General features: G+C 37.8%; 1 protein-coding gene across 4 annotated transcripts; it reads left to right on the plus strand.

Annotated features, from left to right (window-relative positions):
• The first annotated feature begins 653 nt into the window (after positions 1-653).
• On the plus strand, positions 654-17,710 carry LOC133718164 (protein MICRORCHIDIA 6-like). 4 transcript variants are annotated; one of them, XM_062144983.1, is made up of 20 exons: positions 654-1,533; positions 1,888-2,246; positions 2,487-2,561; positions 2,693-2,727; positions 3,087-3,165; positions 3,270-3,359; positions 3,437-3,512; positions 13,466-13,544; positions 13,933-14,061; positions 14,446-14,544; positions 14,644-14,745; positions 14,834-14,980; positions 15,109-15,201; positions 15,783-15,834; positions 15,927-16,038; positions 16,374-16,555; positions 16,664-16,758; positions 17,042-17,121; positions 17,250-17,292; positions 17,599-17,710. In XM_062144983.1, the coding sequence occupies exons 1-20, from the start codon at positions 1,514-1,516 to the stop codon at positions 17,701-17,703; spliced, it is 2,052 nt and encodes a 683-aa protein (XP_062000967.1). In that variant the 5' UTR covers positions 654-1,513; the 3' UTR covers positions 17,704-17,710. The 4 variants fall into 4 exon arrangements, with proteins under 4 accessions (XP_062000967.1, XP_062000968.1, XP_062000969.1 ...); XM_062144984.1 differs by having other exon boundaries at positions 655-1,419; XM_062144985.1 differs by having other exon boundaries at positions 655-1,360.
• The last annotated feature ends 273 nt before the right edge of the window (positions 17,711-17,983 follow it).

Consider the following 17,983-nt stretch of genomic DNA (forward strand, 5'->3'; position numbering starts at 1 on the left):
TGATCTTGCAAGGACGCTTCTGATCAATTTCAGCCCATACAATTTTCAGTTTGGTAAAAAACACTGACACTGGTTGCCCATTCTGTTGCATTGCCGCAGCTTTGCACATCAATTCATGAACCTGTATAAAATCAGACTCATTTGTATAGAGATCTCCCAAAGTCTTCCATATTGCCTCAGCTGTTTCACAATCCTCCACCATCTGTAGCACCTCTTCGGTCATGGCTCTGAAGAGTATTGCCATTACAAACCCATCATCATCCTCCCATTTAGCATAGGCATCCACATCATCTTCACTCGGAGCCTTGATTGCTCCAATCACATGCCCCATCTTGTGCATCCCGCGGAGATAAACAGACATAACTCTCTTTCATGTTCGGAAATTGGTACCGTTGAGTTTGATACCCCCGAAAGAAAAACTTTCTGAACTTTTGACAGAGACCTCAACCTTCGAGATCTCGTTGATCCTGGAATCATGAACTTTCTTCATCTTTAGCCATCACAAAAACACCAATTTTTTTTCTCACCCACTTTCTTTTTGTCTCCTACTTTACTTTTTGTCTCCCACAGTCCCACGTGCCTTCTTCGCCCTTTAATAAAGAAACCCTTTCACCTTTTCAAAAAGAAACCCTTTCTCTTCTTTTCTTCTCCTCTTCTCCTTTTTCCTTCCCGCCCTCTGTTCTCTCACCCACCTAAAACAAAAGTGGAACAGGCCTATAATTTTATATATTGATGGAGGGCTGGCTCGGGTCTGTTGAGAAAAGAAAGTCTGGGTGGGATGTTGGTGACTGTCAGTGAGAGAGAGAATTTAAAAATGTTGGGTGGATTTTAAGTGGGGGCTCAACAGAAAAGGTGAGTAAAATGGTTGGTGGGTGTTTTCTCTCTGTGAATTCTAGCAAGCTAGAAAGGAAGAAGGTTTGCAATGGAAGAAACCGGGGAGAGAGAGAGAGTCAGTAAAGGAAAAATAAGGTGAACAGAAATGGGGTATCGAGGAGGTCCGGCAGATCGGAGCTTGGAGGAGCTGCTGCTGCGTGAAGAAGCTGCTGAGTGAAGAAGTTGCTGCTGCTGCGTGGAGAAGCTCGGTTCGGAGCTGGAGGTGAAAAACTAGGATTGGGTTATTGGCAGAGATAGGGCCAGCATGATTCTGTCAGCAAGACTGTGGCGGGTCTGAATATGCAGGTGAGTCGAGTGCCGGTGGTGGGCAACTCGACACAGGTGATGGCCGATTTGACTAGTTGAAGCAAGATCAACCGTAGAGATGAGGACGGCCGTTCTTGGACAAACGACGAAGTCGATCTGAACACGGGAAAAAGAAGAAGACAAAGTCTGTTTTCGAATCTTCGCTCTGATACCAAGTCAAGTACGACAAGATTGGAAGACTTAATTGTCTGATATATTATACATCTTACAACTCGGAAGGTTACAGAAATATAATATGTTACCACTCTCACACATAATGCATGAGTCATGAGTATGTCTACCACTTAATGATCAGTGCTAACTACACTATATTATGTCTATTACTCACGACAGGTAAGTGATGGGAAATCGTATAACATTGCCGATGCAATGGCTATGATCTGGCTTTACAATATGTTATTAGAGCATTTTATCAAAAATGTTTGTGGCGATTCCCTTCTGATTTCTAAGTGCAGTATGTTAGTGAGCATTATCTATTGGAAAGCTAAGCTTCTGCAATAGTTGCCTATATGTAATTGAACCAATTGATTAAAGTGTCTAAATTTACCAGGTTTGTTCATAATGAAACCTTTGTTCCTTATGGAAACGTCAATGTCTTAGTTTTTTAAGTTTTCATATCTTGCATGCTTAGTTATGCTCTTATTGTCTTACCTGGTTTTGCATGTTTAACTTTTGTATGGCCTGCAGGATGACCTTGATAGATGTTGTGGACTTATCTAGTGATGATGAACTTGGAGAGGTGGATGTGAAACCTGTTAAGCTGGAGCTAGATGTTGTCGGAAGACAAAAAGAGAAGTGTAAAGCTCAACCTGTGAAGAATAAATTGTCAAAAACCCAACGTACTATACAAGATTCTGAAGAAAATAGGAGCTCAAATGCTTTAAGTACTGGTCACAGTAGTTCCAGTATATTAGACCCAGGGCAGTCTCCTGTGGATGACACAGGCATCTCTTCGGCATCACCTATATGGCCAGCCCCACTTTGTCGGCAATTTTGGAAAGCTGGGAACTACAATGATGGCATCGGTTCTAAAGCTACATTTCAAAGTATTCTACTATATATATCTTCTGTTCTAACTTGAGGGGTTTGCATGTGAATTTTACTAATATTAGTGGTTAAATATATGCTGTCATCTGATTAGATGGCCTAGTAGTGACATTGAAGCTTATTTCCCAACCTGGTCTTTTATGTTGATGAGTATTACTTATTATACTTGCATTCTCCACCATCTGATGTTGTTTTTGCCCATGGCTGTTTCTCTAACATTCCTGTTTTCGGCTTGACAGATGGCAAAAACTATCTACATGTCCACCCCATGTTTCTTCACTCGAATGCCACCTCACATAAATGGGCCTTTGGTGGTAATGTGTTTCTTTACGCATCTCTGGTTTCTGCATATGATTATTGAATTGAGCTTTTTGCATCTCTATATGTTTTGCCTCTTCTATCATTTTGAGAAGTTTACATTCTCCTTTAATTTTTTTTTTTCCAGCCATAGCAGAACTCCTTGACAATGCAGTTGATGAGGTAATTCCTGAATTTCTATATTTAATTACTCTAATCTCTCTTTTGGTTCAATAATTCTAAGCTGCTTGTCAATTTCTAATCTGATGGTTTGGGATTCGATAAAGTACTTTCTTAAACACATCAATTAATTTATTATGGTGGATGCTTCTAGCTACGTTTAATAAAAACAGAAGAATTTGTTTTATTAATTCCCTTATAAAATATCCATCCATAAGTTTACACAATAAAGATCATTGGGTCCGTGTATTTTCAGTAATGGGGTTTGTTGTGGCATTTTCTCTTATTTTAATGTTTTTGCCTGGTTTTGACCTGTGTTATTAGATTTGGCACTCACTCTTTTTTGTTTTGCATTTGGATAGATCCAAAATGGGGCCACTTTTGTCAATGTAGATAAAATCTCAAATCCAAAGGATGGAAGCCCAGCATTGTTAATTCAAGGTATGAATTTATGATGATTGGAGGCCCGATTTGTAGCATATATACATGCTTTATAGGAATGTGTGTATTTAACTTGTGTATCCAAAATTTTGTGCTTTGTATAGATGATGGAAACGGCATGGACCCTGAAGCTATGCGCCGCTGTATGAGTTTTGGGTTTTCAGATAAGAAGTCGAAATCAGCCATTGGCCAATGTATAAATTTTAGCATTCATTCTGGAATCTGGTTTACTAGTCCTCTGGCACTTATAACTTGACTTGTATCCTTCCAGATGGTAATGGCTTCAAGACCAGTACTATGAGACTTGGTGCGGATGTTATTGTATTCAGCCGCCACCAGGATAAGAGGTTAGATTACAATAGCATTTTCAACTTCTTTGTTTAGAGTCTAACAATAAGTTTTGTTTGATGATTTATAGGCTATTGGAAAACTTCATACATGTTTTTCATTGTCTATGACCAAGATAACAGAATCTTGAAATTTGGATTATAACTGATCTCTCCTTGTTTCCTCAGTGGGTTTGTGATAGTTTAGGGAGAGGGTTGAACACTGAAACTGACTGTTGATTCATTTAAAATCTGTTATTGAAGATACATTTAATTCTAAAGGAACTATTTCTTGCTTGCTTGCTGCTTGATAGAGAGTGAGTGAGTAATTTTGTCATTCGCAAGGGGTTTGGGGTTGCGGTGTTGTGGGAAGATTTTGGGTGAACTCCTTGCCCATTGTTTGATGTAGTTTATTAGAGGTTCCTATGAAAGTTTGTTCTTACAAAACAAAAATAGTGAGTGCTTTTTAGGTCCTATTGGTGAACTAGGTGTGGAGGGCATCAGTCACCTTTTAATGAATGGTCTGATTGCTTTGAGACTGCTGTGTAATTCTTTTAAGGTTGCTAGATTGACCTGGGTGTTGTCTCTTACTGTCTTATGTGATTCCCTATTTATGGAGAGGCCTTCTGCCTCTGTCATCTGGAGGTGGAAGAGCAAAGGAGTGTGGGAGTTATGCGGTAGCATCGTAGCAATGTCTTCAGGTGGTTTGGTCAGAGTCTAAATTTGAGTGTAAAGGAGAGACAAGGGACTTGTATGGGACCAGGCTAGATTCTCATCGCTGTGGGCATTGGTTTCTTCTGGATTCGCACTGTCCTTTCTTCCTTCAACTTGGATCGGAAGCATCTAGTATAGTTGCTAGTGTTACAAATAGTTGTTGTTTTTATGCTTGTTGCAGTTCTGTTTGTTCAGTTGATCTTTTATGAGTTAAATACTGTTTACTCCCTATACTTATAGGGTTTCATCGTTTCAGTCCCTGACGTTCGAATTTCACCTAAAAACTCTTCGAACTCTCAATTTCCTCCCAATTAGTCCCTGCCGTCAAGTTCCGTCTAAATTGTCCGCTAAAATGCTGACGTGGCATCCATTTCAGGTCAAAATGTCTATTTTACCCTCATCACTGATTTTATTTTTTATTTTTTAATTTCTTTGTCTCTTTTTTTTCCTTTTTGTCTTTTTACCCCTTCTTCTTCCACCATGTCGAGATGGAAATGCAGCAGCTGCTAAGCATGGGCTTCCCCACCGACCTCGCCGCCAGCGGCGGCAACTCTGCTCTCAAAGCCACCGATTGGATTCTCAACCGCAATTCCTCCACAACCACCCCACTCTCACCGCCACCTCTCAACCCAATCTCGATTGCTTCTTCCTCTCCCAATCCACAAATTCACAATCCCAAGACAAACAAGAACCAGAAGAACAACAGTCCACCCCAACCTCCCAACTCCCCAAGCGCCACAAACTTCTCGTCCCGGAAACCCCGCCGCCCACTACCTCTGATAAAAACTCAACCGCCGCGGCCAGCCCTTGTCGAAGCGCATGCGGCCCAGGACCCACAACGACGTCGTTGGCCAAGACTTTCTCTTGCTCCTCTCTGATCTATTCTCTCTCTACTTCGACCTCATTACTCTTTGATTCGACCTCTTCAAGCTCAACACCAAAACCAACAACATCCATATAGCAGTACTCGACCCACTTTCTTAACCAAATCCCACAACCCAGATTCTGTACTACATGTTTGGCTGGAGAGCGTAGTGGAAAGACGGCGTTGAGGAGGAGGAGGACGACGACGACAACCGGATCGGAAATTTCTCCAAGTCGAGATCGGTGAGGAGGAGGCTTTCACTTACTTTGAAACTCTAGGCAAATGGTCGATCAGTGACTCTAGTCTTTCCACCACGACCTCCACGTCCCCCGCCGCTACTTGGATTGCTTCGGCCGCCTCCCTTACAAAGACATATCGGAATCGGGATCGGGCTGGACCGATTTGTGATGGTAAGAATCTGAGGAGTTGTAAAGATTTGGACTTTGTTGGATTTGATCAATTTGGTTTAGGTTGAGGTTGGTATTGATAGGGATTTGATTTGGTTTAGGAGAAGGTAAGAATCTGAGGATGGTTTGTAAAACCATAGTTACATGCTCACAACATATGCACAACAATCATAAAAGGATTAAGGCTTACCTTCAGCAATAACAGACATGGATTCCATCTTATGCAACTGCTTAACTCGATCACTGAATGTGGTATTCTGTTACTTACCAACTTGCTTCTCAATGGACAGAACAATATGCAATAGTCGTGGTAGTAATCAGGGACCAATTCATCTGTATATATATGAGACTTAAACCTCAAGAAGCTTCCCATTAAAGCATTCCTTGTCGGTTTAGGTTTCACTATTAGATTCCTAATGTATCACAACTTGTAGCCTTTTTTGTCGACTAAGCAATGGATTACTATCCTTAATGAATTGATACACTACTTCATTAAGTCACTAGTATTGATTCACTGTTTGTATCCATGTTAAACTAGGATTGATATTAAGCTAATCATCAATTACTTTATGATGATATGTGTTATGTCCATATTTGATCTTACAATCTCCCCCTTGGACTCACACATATCATGCTCGATGATTTGTACCAGAGAACATCAAAACCTACTTAACTTACTGAAGTGCGCGCCAGATAACAAACTCAAATTGAAAATCCATTCCAACATGGTCAGATCACAGTTACTTATGTAGAGCAAGAAACAGTATACATTTTAACAAAAATGCAGAGTTTCAAAACCACTAACATAAGCTTCTGCAATCCACATATGTTCAACCAGAAGTGATACAATATATGTTAATGTGTATCAACAAGTAAACATATATTAGGTCCTACTTTATGTTTCTAAAACCAGAAACTCAAGCAAATTCACTGAACACTGATGGCTTAAAAATATTGCTTGAACCTTAACATCATGCTTCACATCATTTAAGCCATCTGATAGCAAGTATGATATTCAAAACAAGATGATAATTTCCAAAATAAAACAATAAAGCTGCAGCAAAATCATAACTGGAAATACCTCAAAAGTTTATTGATAATAATAAAATCTGTCATTACAAACAAGTTGTGATAAATAAAGTCAAAAGATCACAACTAAAAATACAAGAACTCAAAAACCTTAGAAATTTAAATTGCTCCAACTGGATTAACTCTCTACTGAACCTAAGCATCTAGATTAGCTAAAACTCCAATGCTTGCCGTATGCTTCTGGAATGCTGCTACTGACAAGGCCTTGGTGAAGGGGTCTGCTAGCTGTGAATTCGTGTCAATACTCAAAACAGCTATTTCACCATGCTTTACCCTTTCTCTAACACTGTAATACTTTAGATCAATGTGTGTAGAATTATTTGATCTTTTACTGTTCTTGCTAAAGAAAACTGTTGCTTCATTATCACAATAAATCACAAGTGTGCCTGCCACAATGTGACTTAACACTTTGGTCTGCATCAAGAAATTCCTGATCCAAAGTCCTTCACACACAGTTTCATATACTGCAATAAATTCAGCTTGCATGGTGGAGGTTGAAACTAGTGTTTGCTTCATGGTTTTCCAAGCAACTGCACCTCCTGCTAGCATGTACACATATCCACAAGTTGACTTCTTGGAGTCCGAATAGTTCCCTGCGAAATCAGAATCTGAAAATCCAACGAGTTTCAAATCCTCCACCTGCCTATAAACTAGCATGTGACTTTTAGTTTTCTGCAGGTACCTCAACACTTTCTTCCCAGCTACCCAATGTTCATGGCCTGGATTAGATTGAAATCTCGATAAAATCCCTACTGCAAAAGACAAGTCTGGCCTAGTGCAGACTTGTGCATACATGAGACTTCCTACAAGTCTAGCATAAGGCTTTGACTCCATAATTTCTTTCTCAACATCACTATTAGGACTCTGCTTCTTGGTTAACTTATCACCTTTGGACATGGGAACTTCTCCAGCTGCACACTTTTCCATACCAAATCTCTTCAAAACTTTGGTAAAATAATTCTGTTGAGACAAACCAAGTAGTCTATGTGCTCTATCTCTTTTAATCTCAATGCCTAGTACATAGGATGCTTCTCCTAAGTCTTTCATGTCAAAATTCTTTGACAGAAAACTCTTAGTGTCTTTAAGCAGTTTGAAGTTACTGCTAGCCAAAAGTATATCATCGACATAGAGTACTAGGAAAATAAAATTGTTCCCAACTGTCTTCAAGTAAACACACTCATCAACAAGATTCTCTGTAAATCCAAAAGTAGAAATCACAGAATCAAATTTCTTGTACCACTGTCTAGAAGCTTGTTTAAGGCCATAAATTGATTTTCTTAACCTGCATACTAAGTTTTCACTTCCAGCTTGCACAAAACCTTCTGGCTGCTTCATATAAATCACTTCATCTAGTTCACCATTCAAAAAGGCTGTCTTAACATCCATTTGGTGTAGCTCCATATCAAAGTGAGCAACTAAAGCCATGATTATTCTAAACGAGTCTTTTGTAGAAACTGGAGAAAAAGTCTCAGTAAAATCAATGCCCTCCTTCTGTGTAAAACCCTTGGCAACTAATCTTGCTTTATGTCTCTCTACATTGCCATTTGCATCTCTTTTGGTTTTGAAAACCCATTTACAACCTATAGGTTTCTGATTAGGGTCAGGTTCAACTAATTCCGAAACTGCATTTTGGCTCATGGAATCAATTTCTGCTTCCATTGCTAGCTGCCATTGGTGAGATTCATTACTTTCAATAGCCTGGTTAAATGTAGTTGGATCATTGTCCTCTGCACAGTCCATTTCAATTTCTGCTTCTTGCAGATAAACAATGTAGTCACTATCTTCCCCCCCATAAGTTGGTTTTCTTGCTCTCTGTGATCTTCTAGGCTGAGGGTTGACAGGGACTTGATCAGTTACAGGGTCAGTTACTTGACCAGTGACAGTTACTTGGTTAGTTACTTGACCAGTGACATGGTCAGTTACTTGTCCAGCGACAGTTACTTGGTCAGTGACTTGACCAGTGACAGGTACTTGACCAGTTACATGGTCAGTTACATTACCAGGTACAGTTACTTGGTCAGTTACATGGTCAGTGACATGACCAGTTACATGACCGGTTACTTGATCAGGGACAGTTACGTGGTCAGTTACTCGACCAGTGACTCGATCAGTTACATCTTGTTCTAAAGGCAATACAACACTTATATTCTCATCCGACACAATTTCCTCAAAATCTGAGGTTAAATCCTCAAGGTTTGTATTGTGAACTTTTTCACTTAGAAACTTTATTTGATGTGTTTCAAAAATTCTAGGTGAATGATGAGCAGAATATAATTTATAGCCTTTAGATTTATCTGGATAACCTATAAAATAGCAACTAACTGTCTTAGGATCAAGTTTATTCAAGCTTGGATTATAAATCCTAGCTTCTGCATGACATCCCCAAACATGGCAGTGATGAAGACTAGGTTTTCTGCCACACCAAAGCTCAAAAGCAGTCTTTTCTATAGCTTTGCTAGGTGTTCTGTTGCAAATATAATTTGCAGTTTTTAAAGCCTCACCCCACAAAAATTTTGGCAAACCAGTTGTACACATCATGCATCTAACCATGTTCAAAAGAGTCCTATTCTTTCTCTCTGCAACACCATTCTGTTGTGGGTTATAGGGTGTTGTATATTGAGCTTTAATTCCATTGTCTTGCAAAAACAAGGCAAATGGACCCTTTTGTTGGCCGGATTCAGTGTACTTGCCATAGAACTCACCCCCTCTATCTGATCTTACTGTTTTGATTTTCTTTTCTAGTTGATTTTCTACCTCAGACTTAAAGATTTGAAAGGCTTTCAATGCTTGTGCCTTTTCTGAAAGTAGATAAATATAACTGTATCTAGAAAAGTCATCAATGAATGTGATAAAATACACATTCCCACAGATAGTTTGATGCCTAAATGATCCACATATATCAGTGTGTATGAGTTCTAATAAATTTTGGCTTCTATATGCAGTCTTCTTTCTAGTATTAGTTATTTTTCCCTTAAAGCATTCAACACAATCTGTTAGATCAGAAAAATCAAGTTCATTTAGGATGTTGTTTTTCACCAAAATTTTCAGTCTCTCTTTTGAAACATGGCCGAGTCTTCTATGCCATAAAAATGCAGACTTTTCATTTAGTTTGGTTCTTTTAACACCTGTTAAAGTGCTAGTACTGTTGGTGTTATTTTCAACAAGTAAAATTTCTTGTTGAGCCATTGAACAATTTAACTGTAAATAATCATTCATAATAACACCAGAACCAATTTGAACAGAATTTTTAGAAATAAGAATTCCATTACTATCCATAACAAGTCTACAACCAGATTTTACTAAAAGAGAAACTGAAACCAAATTCCTTCTCATGGAAGGTACATAAAAAACATTGTCCAGAACTAATAATTTTCCTAATCCTAAATCGAGCTTTAAGGTTCCAATAGCCTTGACTGCCACTCTCATGCCGTTGCCTACACACAGGTTCACTTCATCACTTTTTGGGATTCTCCTCCTTATGAATCCCTGCAAAGAATTAGTAATATGAATAGGTGAGCCTGAATCTATCCACCAAGACTGTGGTTCAACATTTATAAGATTAATTTCTAAGGAAAAAACTGTATTAGAAAAAATCTTACCCATTTTGGCTAACCAATTCTTATAGCCAGTGCAGTCCTTTTTCATGTGTCCTACTCTTTTGCAAAAGTAGCACTTGAACCTGAATGGCCTGTTTTCCTTGGCCACTGCAGCTGTTGAATTCTTAGTTATGGCTTTGGTAGGCTTGAGCTTATTCTGGGGCTTTTTCCTTTTAGGCTTCTCAATGAGGTTAATGGTTGTAGCAGGTTCCTTTTCTTCCTTGATCCTAGATTCCTCATCCACACAGATGGATATAAGTTCATCTAGAGTCCAGTTTCCCTTTTGAGAGTTGTAACTGGTCCTAAGATGACTAAAACTGTTAGGCAAGGAATGTAGTGCATAATGCACTACTTGCTCATCCCTAACCCCCATTAAGAGTTCCCTGAGTCTGCCATTTATATTGATCATCTTCATAATATGCTCTCTAACTCCCCCTGAACCCATGTACTTCAAATCATGAAACTCCTTGATCATCTTCATAATATGCTCTCTAACTCCCCCTGAACCCATGTACTTCAAATCATGAAACTCCTTGGTTAGCCTAGCTGTTTCTGCTTTTTCACTTTCTTTAAACTTAGCACCTATGAGTTCCAGAAAATCTGATGCTAGCTCAGGCTCTTCTATACTTCCCCTGACAGTCTTAGACATAGATGTTCTGATGAGGTTCTTAGCCATTCTATTGGATCTATGCCACTTCTTGTAAAGGTCAGTATCTTTCTTGGTGCTCTTTTCATTTAACTCTTCAGGCTTATCCTCAGTAAAGCAGTAGTCTATGTTCTCATGCATTCCCATATAATTTTCCACAGAGTCTAGCCAAGCTCTATAGTTGGTTCCAGTTAACATCAAGACACTGTTCAAGTTCATGTAAGAGTTACCTAAGGAGCAAAACAAAAATTCGAGTGAGTTCTCAGTTTGTAAAGAAAATATGTTTAAGTTTTCTGTGTTTTATTTAGCTTTAAGTAACCAAAACAAGAACATACAGAAAACCTAAACAACCATACTTGCATTCATGTCAGTCCATAACAAAAACAATATTAAGCATCACTTTTGAGCAGAAACTTAATATCCTGGAGTTCTTTATCAATATGCCATGTTCAATGAAAACAAGTTATCCAAAGAAATTTATCCACATCTTTAGACAGAAGAAAAATTTCTAAGTATCCGTATTTATTTTCATCAAGCATGCATACTGCTGTTTTGTATTCTAAAACCATACTTAACCTCTTCTTTGGAAGATAAAACTGAAGCATAGTTTTAAAACACAAAACACAATTTCAGTTTTGTTACTCGATAAGGTACAGTTACTTGACCAGTTACACGTACCTGATCAATGTTTTCTGCCAACATCAATGAAGGATGCTTTGTGCATCATAATCACTTATGCCAACAGAAAACCACAAAACATATGAGCTCTTTTACTTTACATTCTATCCAGATTCATCTTTGTAAGAAAATTAAGCTCTTGTATCTGTCAACTTTAACAAAGTGTAAACAAAATCTGGGAGATTTCTGTTCTTCATGCAATTTTACACAATCACAGATACAATACCATATCATCAATCAATTCAACATGCATATTCAAGCATAACCAAAATTGATTCGATTCCAAGAAACCACAGAACAATCAAGAAATTGTAAATTTCATCCGGTCACCATCTACTCTAGCCTAACGCACGCCGGGAATGCAACTAGGGTTCTTGGGCACAATCAAAAATTCAATTATCATGCTATGAATCAAAATCAATCTCACAAAAAAACCTGTTTTTGTTTTTTTTTTTTCCCCAATTTGCTGCTAAAAAATCATAGCGGAAGCTTGAATTTTATAATTAACCAGATGCAGCAGTCGACTTAAGTAACTTACCTTGATCAGGTACCTGACCAGTTACTTGGTCAGTTACCTGGTCAGTTACTTACTTGGTCAGGTACCTGATCAGTTACATGACCAGTGACTTGGTCAGTAACCTGATCAATTACTTGACCCGTAAAGCAAAAACCCTTAAAAAGATTTATGTTTGTTTTGCAAAACCCTAAAACGATTTTTCATATTTGTGAGCCTATGCTCTGATACCAATTGTAAAACCATAGTTACATGCTCACAACATATGCACAACAATCATAAAAGGATTAAGGCTTACCTTCAGCAATAACAGACATGGATTCCATCTTATGCAACTGCTTAACTCGATCACTGAATGTGGTCTTCTGTTACTTACCAACTTGCTTCTCAATGGACAGAACAATATGCAATAGTCGTGGTAGTAATCAGGGACCAATTCATCTGTATATATATGAGACTTAAACCTCAAGAAGCTTCCCATTAAAGCATTCCTTGTCGGTTTAGGTTTCACTATTAGATTCCTAATGTATCACAACTTGTAGCCTTTCTTGTCGACTAAGCAATGGATTACTATCCTTAATGAATTGATACACTACTTCATTAAGTCACTAGTATTGATTCACTGTTTGTATCCATGTTAAACTAGGATTGATATTAAGCTAATCATCAATTACTTTATGATGATATGTGTTATGTCCATATTTGATCTTACATGGTTTGCTTTGGATTTTCGCCGATTTCTTAATCGTCGGTGATGAAGATGGTGAAGCATCCAACAACTTCAAGCTCCATGAGGTGATGGCGAGCAAGTCCAGATTCTCCTCCAGTTGAAAGAAGAAGATGGAGAGAGAGTTGGGTTTGTTTTTGGAGGAAGAAGAAGACGGAGGAGGGGAGAGAGAGTTGGAAGAAGAAGGGGTCAAAAGAAAAAGAAAAAAAAAACAGAGAAAAAAAAAAACAAAAAAAAACCATGAGGGTAAAATAGACATTTTAGTGTGAAATGGATGCCGCGTCAACAATTTAACGGATAATTTGGACGGAGCTTGACGGCAGGGACTAATTAGGAGGAAATTGAGAGTTCGAGGAGTTTTTAGGTGAAATTCGAACGTCAGGGACTGAAACGATGAAACCCTATAAGTATAGGGAGTAAATAGTATTTAACTCATCTTTTATTTACCTTTTGCAGCTTACATTTATTAGTGTTTCTGTTAAAGCAGACTGCTGGTTCCCTTAGTGTGGTTTTTAGTTCCACTTTTAATATGTAATATTATCTGTTTCCTATTAACAAAAGTACATTGCTTGCAAGTCCTGAATCCTGTCTTTGTAAATCTCTATGACCTTTTCGCAAATTTGTTCTCTGTTCATTTTTCTTTTTCTTTCCTTGAGGAATTGTGCACCCAACATTTTGGAATTCTGCAAGCTGGGTAACATAAATATTGTTGTTGACTTATTTGTTTTTTTTCATCAGGACATTGACTCAAAGCATTGGTCTTCTCTCTTACACGTTTTTGGCACGAACAGGACATGATAGAATAGTAGTACCGATGGTGAGCTTTCTTTGCTAAGCTTTTAGTGTCTAGACTCTTATCAATATTTTTCTGCGTGTTAAAATTAAGACGGTAAGTGAAGTGTGGCTTATTGTTGTATCTGGTAGTAAATTTACTAGGATATTTGATGTGCCACTGTAAAGCCATATTTTAGACTACCTTGAGGCTGTCGTTTTTAGTTTTAGAAGGCAAGCTGACAAGTTGCAATATGTAATTGCAACATGAACTCTAGCGTTCAGGCAGATGAGCATACACATTATGTTACACAAATGATTACACATTATGTTTCACAGATCTCAATTGTCTTGGTGTTTTTAGTTCAATGGGCAGCTGAAATGCTGCTTGTCATTTATTCTCGTTCTCAATCAAGTTTGCATGTCAATTGCAGGTGGATTACGAATTCAACCCTACAACTGAAACATTAGATATAATGCACGGCAGAGAACATTTTATGTCTAATCTCTCCTTGTTGCTACAGTGGTCTCCATATTCAACAGAGGCTGAGCTACTGAAACAAGTAAGCTCTTACAGTTTTTCTTTCTTAAGTAATAACATTCGCATTATTTTAAGAGAAACGGTGAGTTTTCTTTTGGTGGGGCGGGATATCTATGCTTCACAGTATTATTAGCCAAATTCCTCTACAACAATGCTATCTTAATCTATGTGAATTTTTCTTACATTTATACATTATCTGGGATTAGTATCGTCTACTTTTGCAAGCTGATTCATGTGTAAATCTAGGTTACTAAATTTTGAAATGAACCGGAAAAGGGCAACGTACCTTTTCTCTAGGTTAGCTACTTGCCAGCTAGCTTGTCAATTGCTGCTTCATATACATTGGTAGTTCTTATCTGCTTCACATGCTGATGTAGTGCTTGAATTTTCAATCATGAGATGACAGTTCAATGACATTGGAGCTCATGGGACAAAAGTAATGATTTATAAATTATGGTTCAACGATGATGGGAGTGCAGAGCTGGACTTCGATACTGATCCCGAGGTCAACAAGTTATGTCACTCTATTTTCTTCTTTTTGAATGTTGTGAAAGTAGCGTGTACCAGTCTAATGAGGTGGCTTCCTGTATCTTGGTTGTTGCAGGATATTCGTATTAGTGGGGATACCAAAAAAGTTAATGCTAGACTTGGATGGAAAGAAGTCAATGAACAGCATATTGTTAATCGTTTCCATCACTCTCTCCGTGTAAGCGAAGCGAAGCATAGCCTATGTATATTTGAATTAGACATAGAAGACTGGAAGTTCTCTGAGTGTCTTTCTCTATGCTCCACAGGTTTACTTGTCTATCTTGTACTTGCGTATACCAGCAACCTTTCAAATAATATTGCGTGGGAGAGTTGTTGAGCATCATAACATTGCTGATGACCTAAAATTTCAAGAATATATCTTGTATAGACCTCAAACTGGGGGCACTGTGGAGGTTGTACTGAATTCATAGACAATTTTTTTCTAGTTGCTGTTATACTAAATGATTCCATCAGACTGCTTAGTTGTTATCATATGAACTGCTTCCTCTCTGCTTAAACAATCAAGTTGTTAAACATGCAGGGTCAAGTTATTACTACTATTGGATTTCTGAAGGATGCTCCATATGTCAGTTACCACGGCTTCAATGTTTATCACAAGAATCGTCTGATACTGGTATCTTTTCCTTGCTGAATTTTACGTCCAGGAATTTTGTAATTTTGAGGAATTTCAATAATTGGTAATTGATTTTATAAAGGAGAAATTTTTGGTCTATATGTGATTTCCAGACAAACACCAGGACTATATTCATATAAGCATGTATGCATACACATGCATGACAGACCTAGGCCAATGTCTTTGATCAAGTCATTTCCTGTGCACTGGTGCTTCTATCTTTTAGTATATGTTCTGTAGTGGTTTAAGACTGGACTTGTGGCATAGAAAAAGGCAGGCAGAAAACTGTATTTAACTTGAGTATTGTTCCTAATAGGATTCTATTTTCCATTGAATAATCTTGTTTCTATTTTCTTAGGTTTTCCTATTGCAAATCAAATGGATTCATTTGTATGATATCTGTCTATTTCAAGTGACAATCCAGTGCTTTATCTGATTTCTTGTTGCAAAAATAAAATAAAAAAGATCACTATTCGTACCTGTGCATACCTTTTCTGTTTATATTAGTGAAAATCTTCAGCCTTATGAATGCAAATCTATTCATTTTTTTTTTCTTTTTCCATTTTTCTCTTCCTGGGCAGCCGTATTGGCAGGTTGTGAGCTATTTAAACAGCAGGGGTCATGGAGTTGTTGGTATGAACTGGCAAAACACTTTTTATTGAGCTCTATATTGCTTTTTGAGGGTGTTGTAATTATGGGCCAATGTTTTGTGGGATGTTTTATAGGTGTTTTGGAAGCAGATTTTGTTGAGCCGAGTCATAACAAACAAGATTTTGAGAGAACTTCTCTTTTTCAGAAACTTGAAGTCCGTTTGAAGGAGATGACATGGGAATACTGGTAAAGCTATATGCTCACAATAATGAACCTTGTATGTTTAAATAGTTCTATAGAGCCTCATTTTGCATTTACTTTGATCTTGCATGGAGACATGGACTATCAAACTTTTCTTGTCTACAGACAAACGGAAAGTTTTGGACATCTCAATGAATTTAATTATTTTCATTCAGAACATGACACTGAATATTATGGTCACTGCACAATTTTAATACATGGAAAAATTTCAAAATAGTTCTCGGACACTTAGCGGCATCTGGCATTCTTACTTGTGTATGATGGAATCTCTGTGAAGTGTCCTGATGACTGTAGATGATGTTTCTATTGGACTTTGGCAGGGATTATCACTGTGGACTAATTGGGTATCAGGTAAAGAAAAAGCTTAAACCAGTGACCCCACAAAGTGGCGATCATCAATCTATCACATTGGGCCAAAGTTCCCCTGCTCTTGGTAGTAAAAACACAGTACTTGGAAAATCTGGGCCATCAATTTCAAGCACCTTACGGAAATCTGTACAAGGTAGCAGCTTGAGCATCGTTTCTTCTCATTAATAATTTTACATACTGATTCTTATTGAAATAGAACAAAAATAAATTGCAAGTACTATTCTGTGTTTTGGTGTAATAGGAACGATGAAGAGGAAAGAACACCATGATATTCTGCCGGTTGAAAATGTGAAAGGGGCCAAGGTGATCAATACTGGGAAAAGTCAGTCTGTACAGGTAAGCAAGCAACTTGTTTGAAACATACCATGTTTCCATTCTCGTTAGAAGGGCATTTAGTTTATTAAGCGATTTCAGCTTATGTAATATGTGTTTCAGTTAGGAAGAGAAAAAAACTGGATTAAAATATATATCTCACTGAAAGCTGCACTTGTTTCGCCCAGACTTAATATACCTATGCCAGTATGACACAGTACCAGTCTATAAAGATATGGCCTGCACATTTTGTTTAAGACACTTCCTTTTGCTTAATGACTTTTCTTTTGTGAATTTTGTTTGGTAGCTGGGAAATCCTACTAGAAATCAGCTGAAAGATCAAGAGGCTAAAAATCTGATGCAAGAGAACAACAAGCTGCGATCTAAGTGAGTACATGATTATTTGTTCTGTTATTTTCACCGCAATTCTTTCTGTGATGAATCCGTTTTCTTGCATATTTGGAGGTTTACTTTCTAAGCTTTTAGATTCTGAACGATGTTTTCTATTTTGTCAGATGCTTGGAATATGAGAAGAGGGAGGAGGAACTAAATCTTAAGGTACTTCTGTAGTGCATATGATGTTTGTTCTTGTCTTAGTTTTGTTCTTTCTTGGTTTGTCGTTTAAAAGCTGTACGATACCCCATTTCCTTCAAATTATTCTTATAGATCAGAAGCTCATTCCGTACCTTAACTTCTTATTTTAAACACAGAGATTTTGGCCTTGCTTACTTTCGAGGTTTTGTGAACCCATTTTTGAATCCGGTATCTTATTGGAATGCAAAATCAATGTTACTCTTTAGTTCATTAAACATGTCTTGGCCGTGAATTGTATGGTTAACGAAGATTATTGTTGTTTGTGTGCAGGTGGCACAGCTTAAGAAGGAAATGAAAGCCGTTGATGATGAATACTCTCTAATGTTGGCTGAATTAGAAGCGTTGGGGGATGTCAAGGAAGAAAAGGGTACATAAATCAATGTATGTAGTGTTGTATCTCTTGTATCTCTAATTCTTTCATTTGTAAAACCTTGTTGTATCAAATGAGTGTAGCCTACAATTTTCATTCTTTAAGATCGTAGGTCGATGTAGGGAAAAAAGTGGCTTGTGTATGGAGAGAAGAAAGTCGAGGAAAAAGAGTGATCAAAGTGAGGTAAAATGGTGTAAAGTTGGGAAACAGCACTCAAATCCGTATTGGGTATTAAAAAGTTTCTGTGGTTTTTCGGGAGATTAGATTGAGCAGTTTCAATTATAA

This window comes from Rosa rugosa, chromosome 6 (genome assembly GCF_958449725.1).
Source record: "Rosa rugosa chromosome 6, drRosRugo1.1, whole genome shotgun sequence".
NCBI lineage: Eukaryota > Viridiplantae > Streptophyta > Magnoliopsida > Rosales > Rosaceae > Rosa > Rosa rugosa.

What these genes read in the sequence shown, in the direction of transcription:
- LOC133718164 (XM_062144982.1), top strand. Translation starts at nt 1,862, where the DNA reads ATGTTTAACTTTTGTATGGCCTGCAGGATGACCTTGATAGATGTTGTG. An exon ending in TTGACAATGCAGTTGATGAG is followed by an intron (nt 2,728 to 3,086) that starts GTAATTCCTGAA and finishes GCATTTGGATAG; the next exon opens with ATCCAAAATGGGGCCACTTT. An exon ending in GAGATGACATGGGAATACTG is followed by an intron (nt 16,039 to 16,373) that starts GTAAAGCTATAT and finishes GGACTTTGGCAG; the next exon opens with GGATTATCACTGTGGACTAA.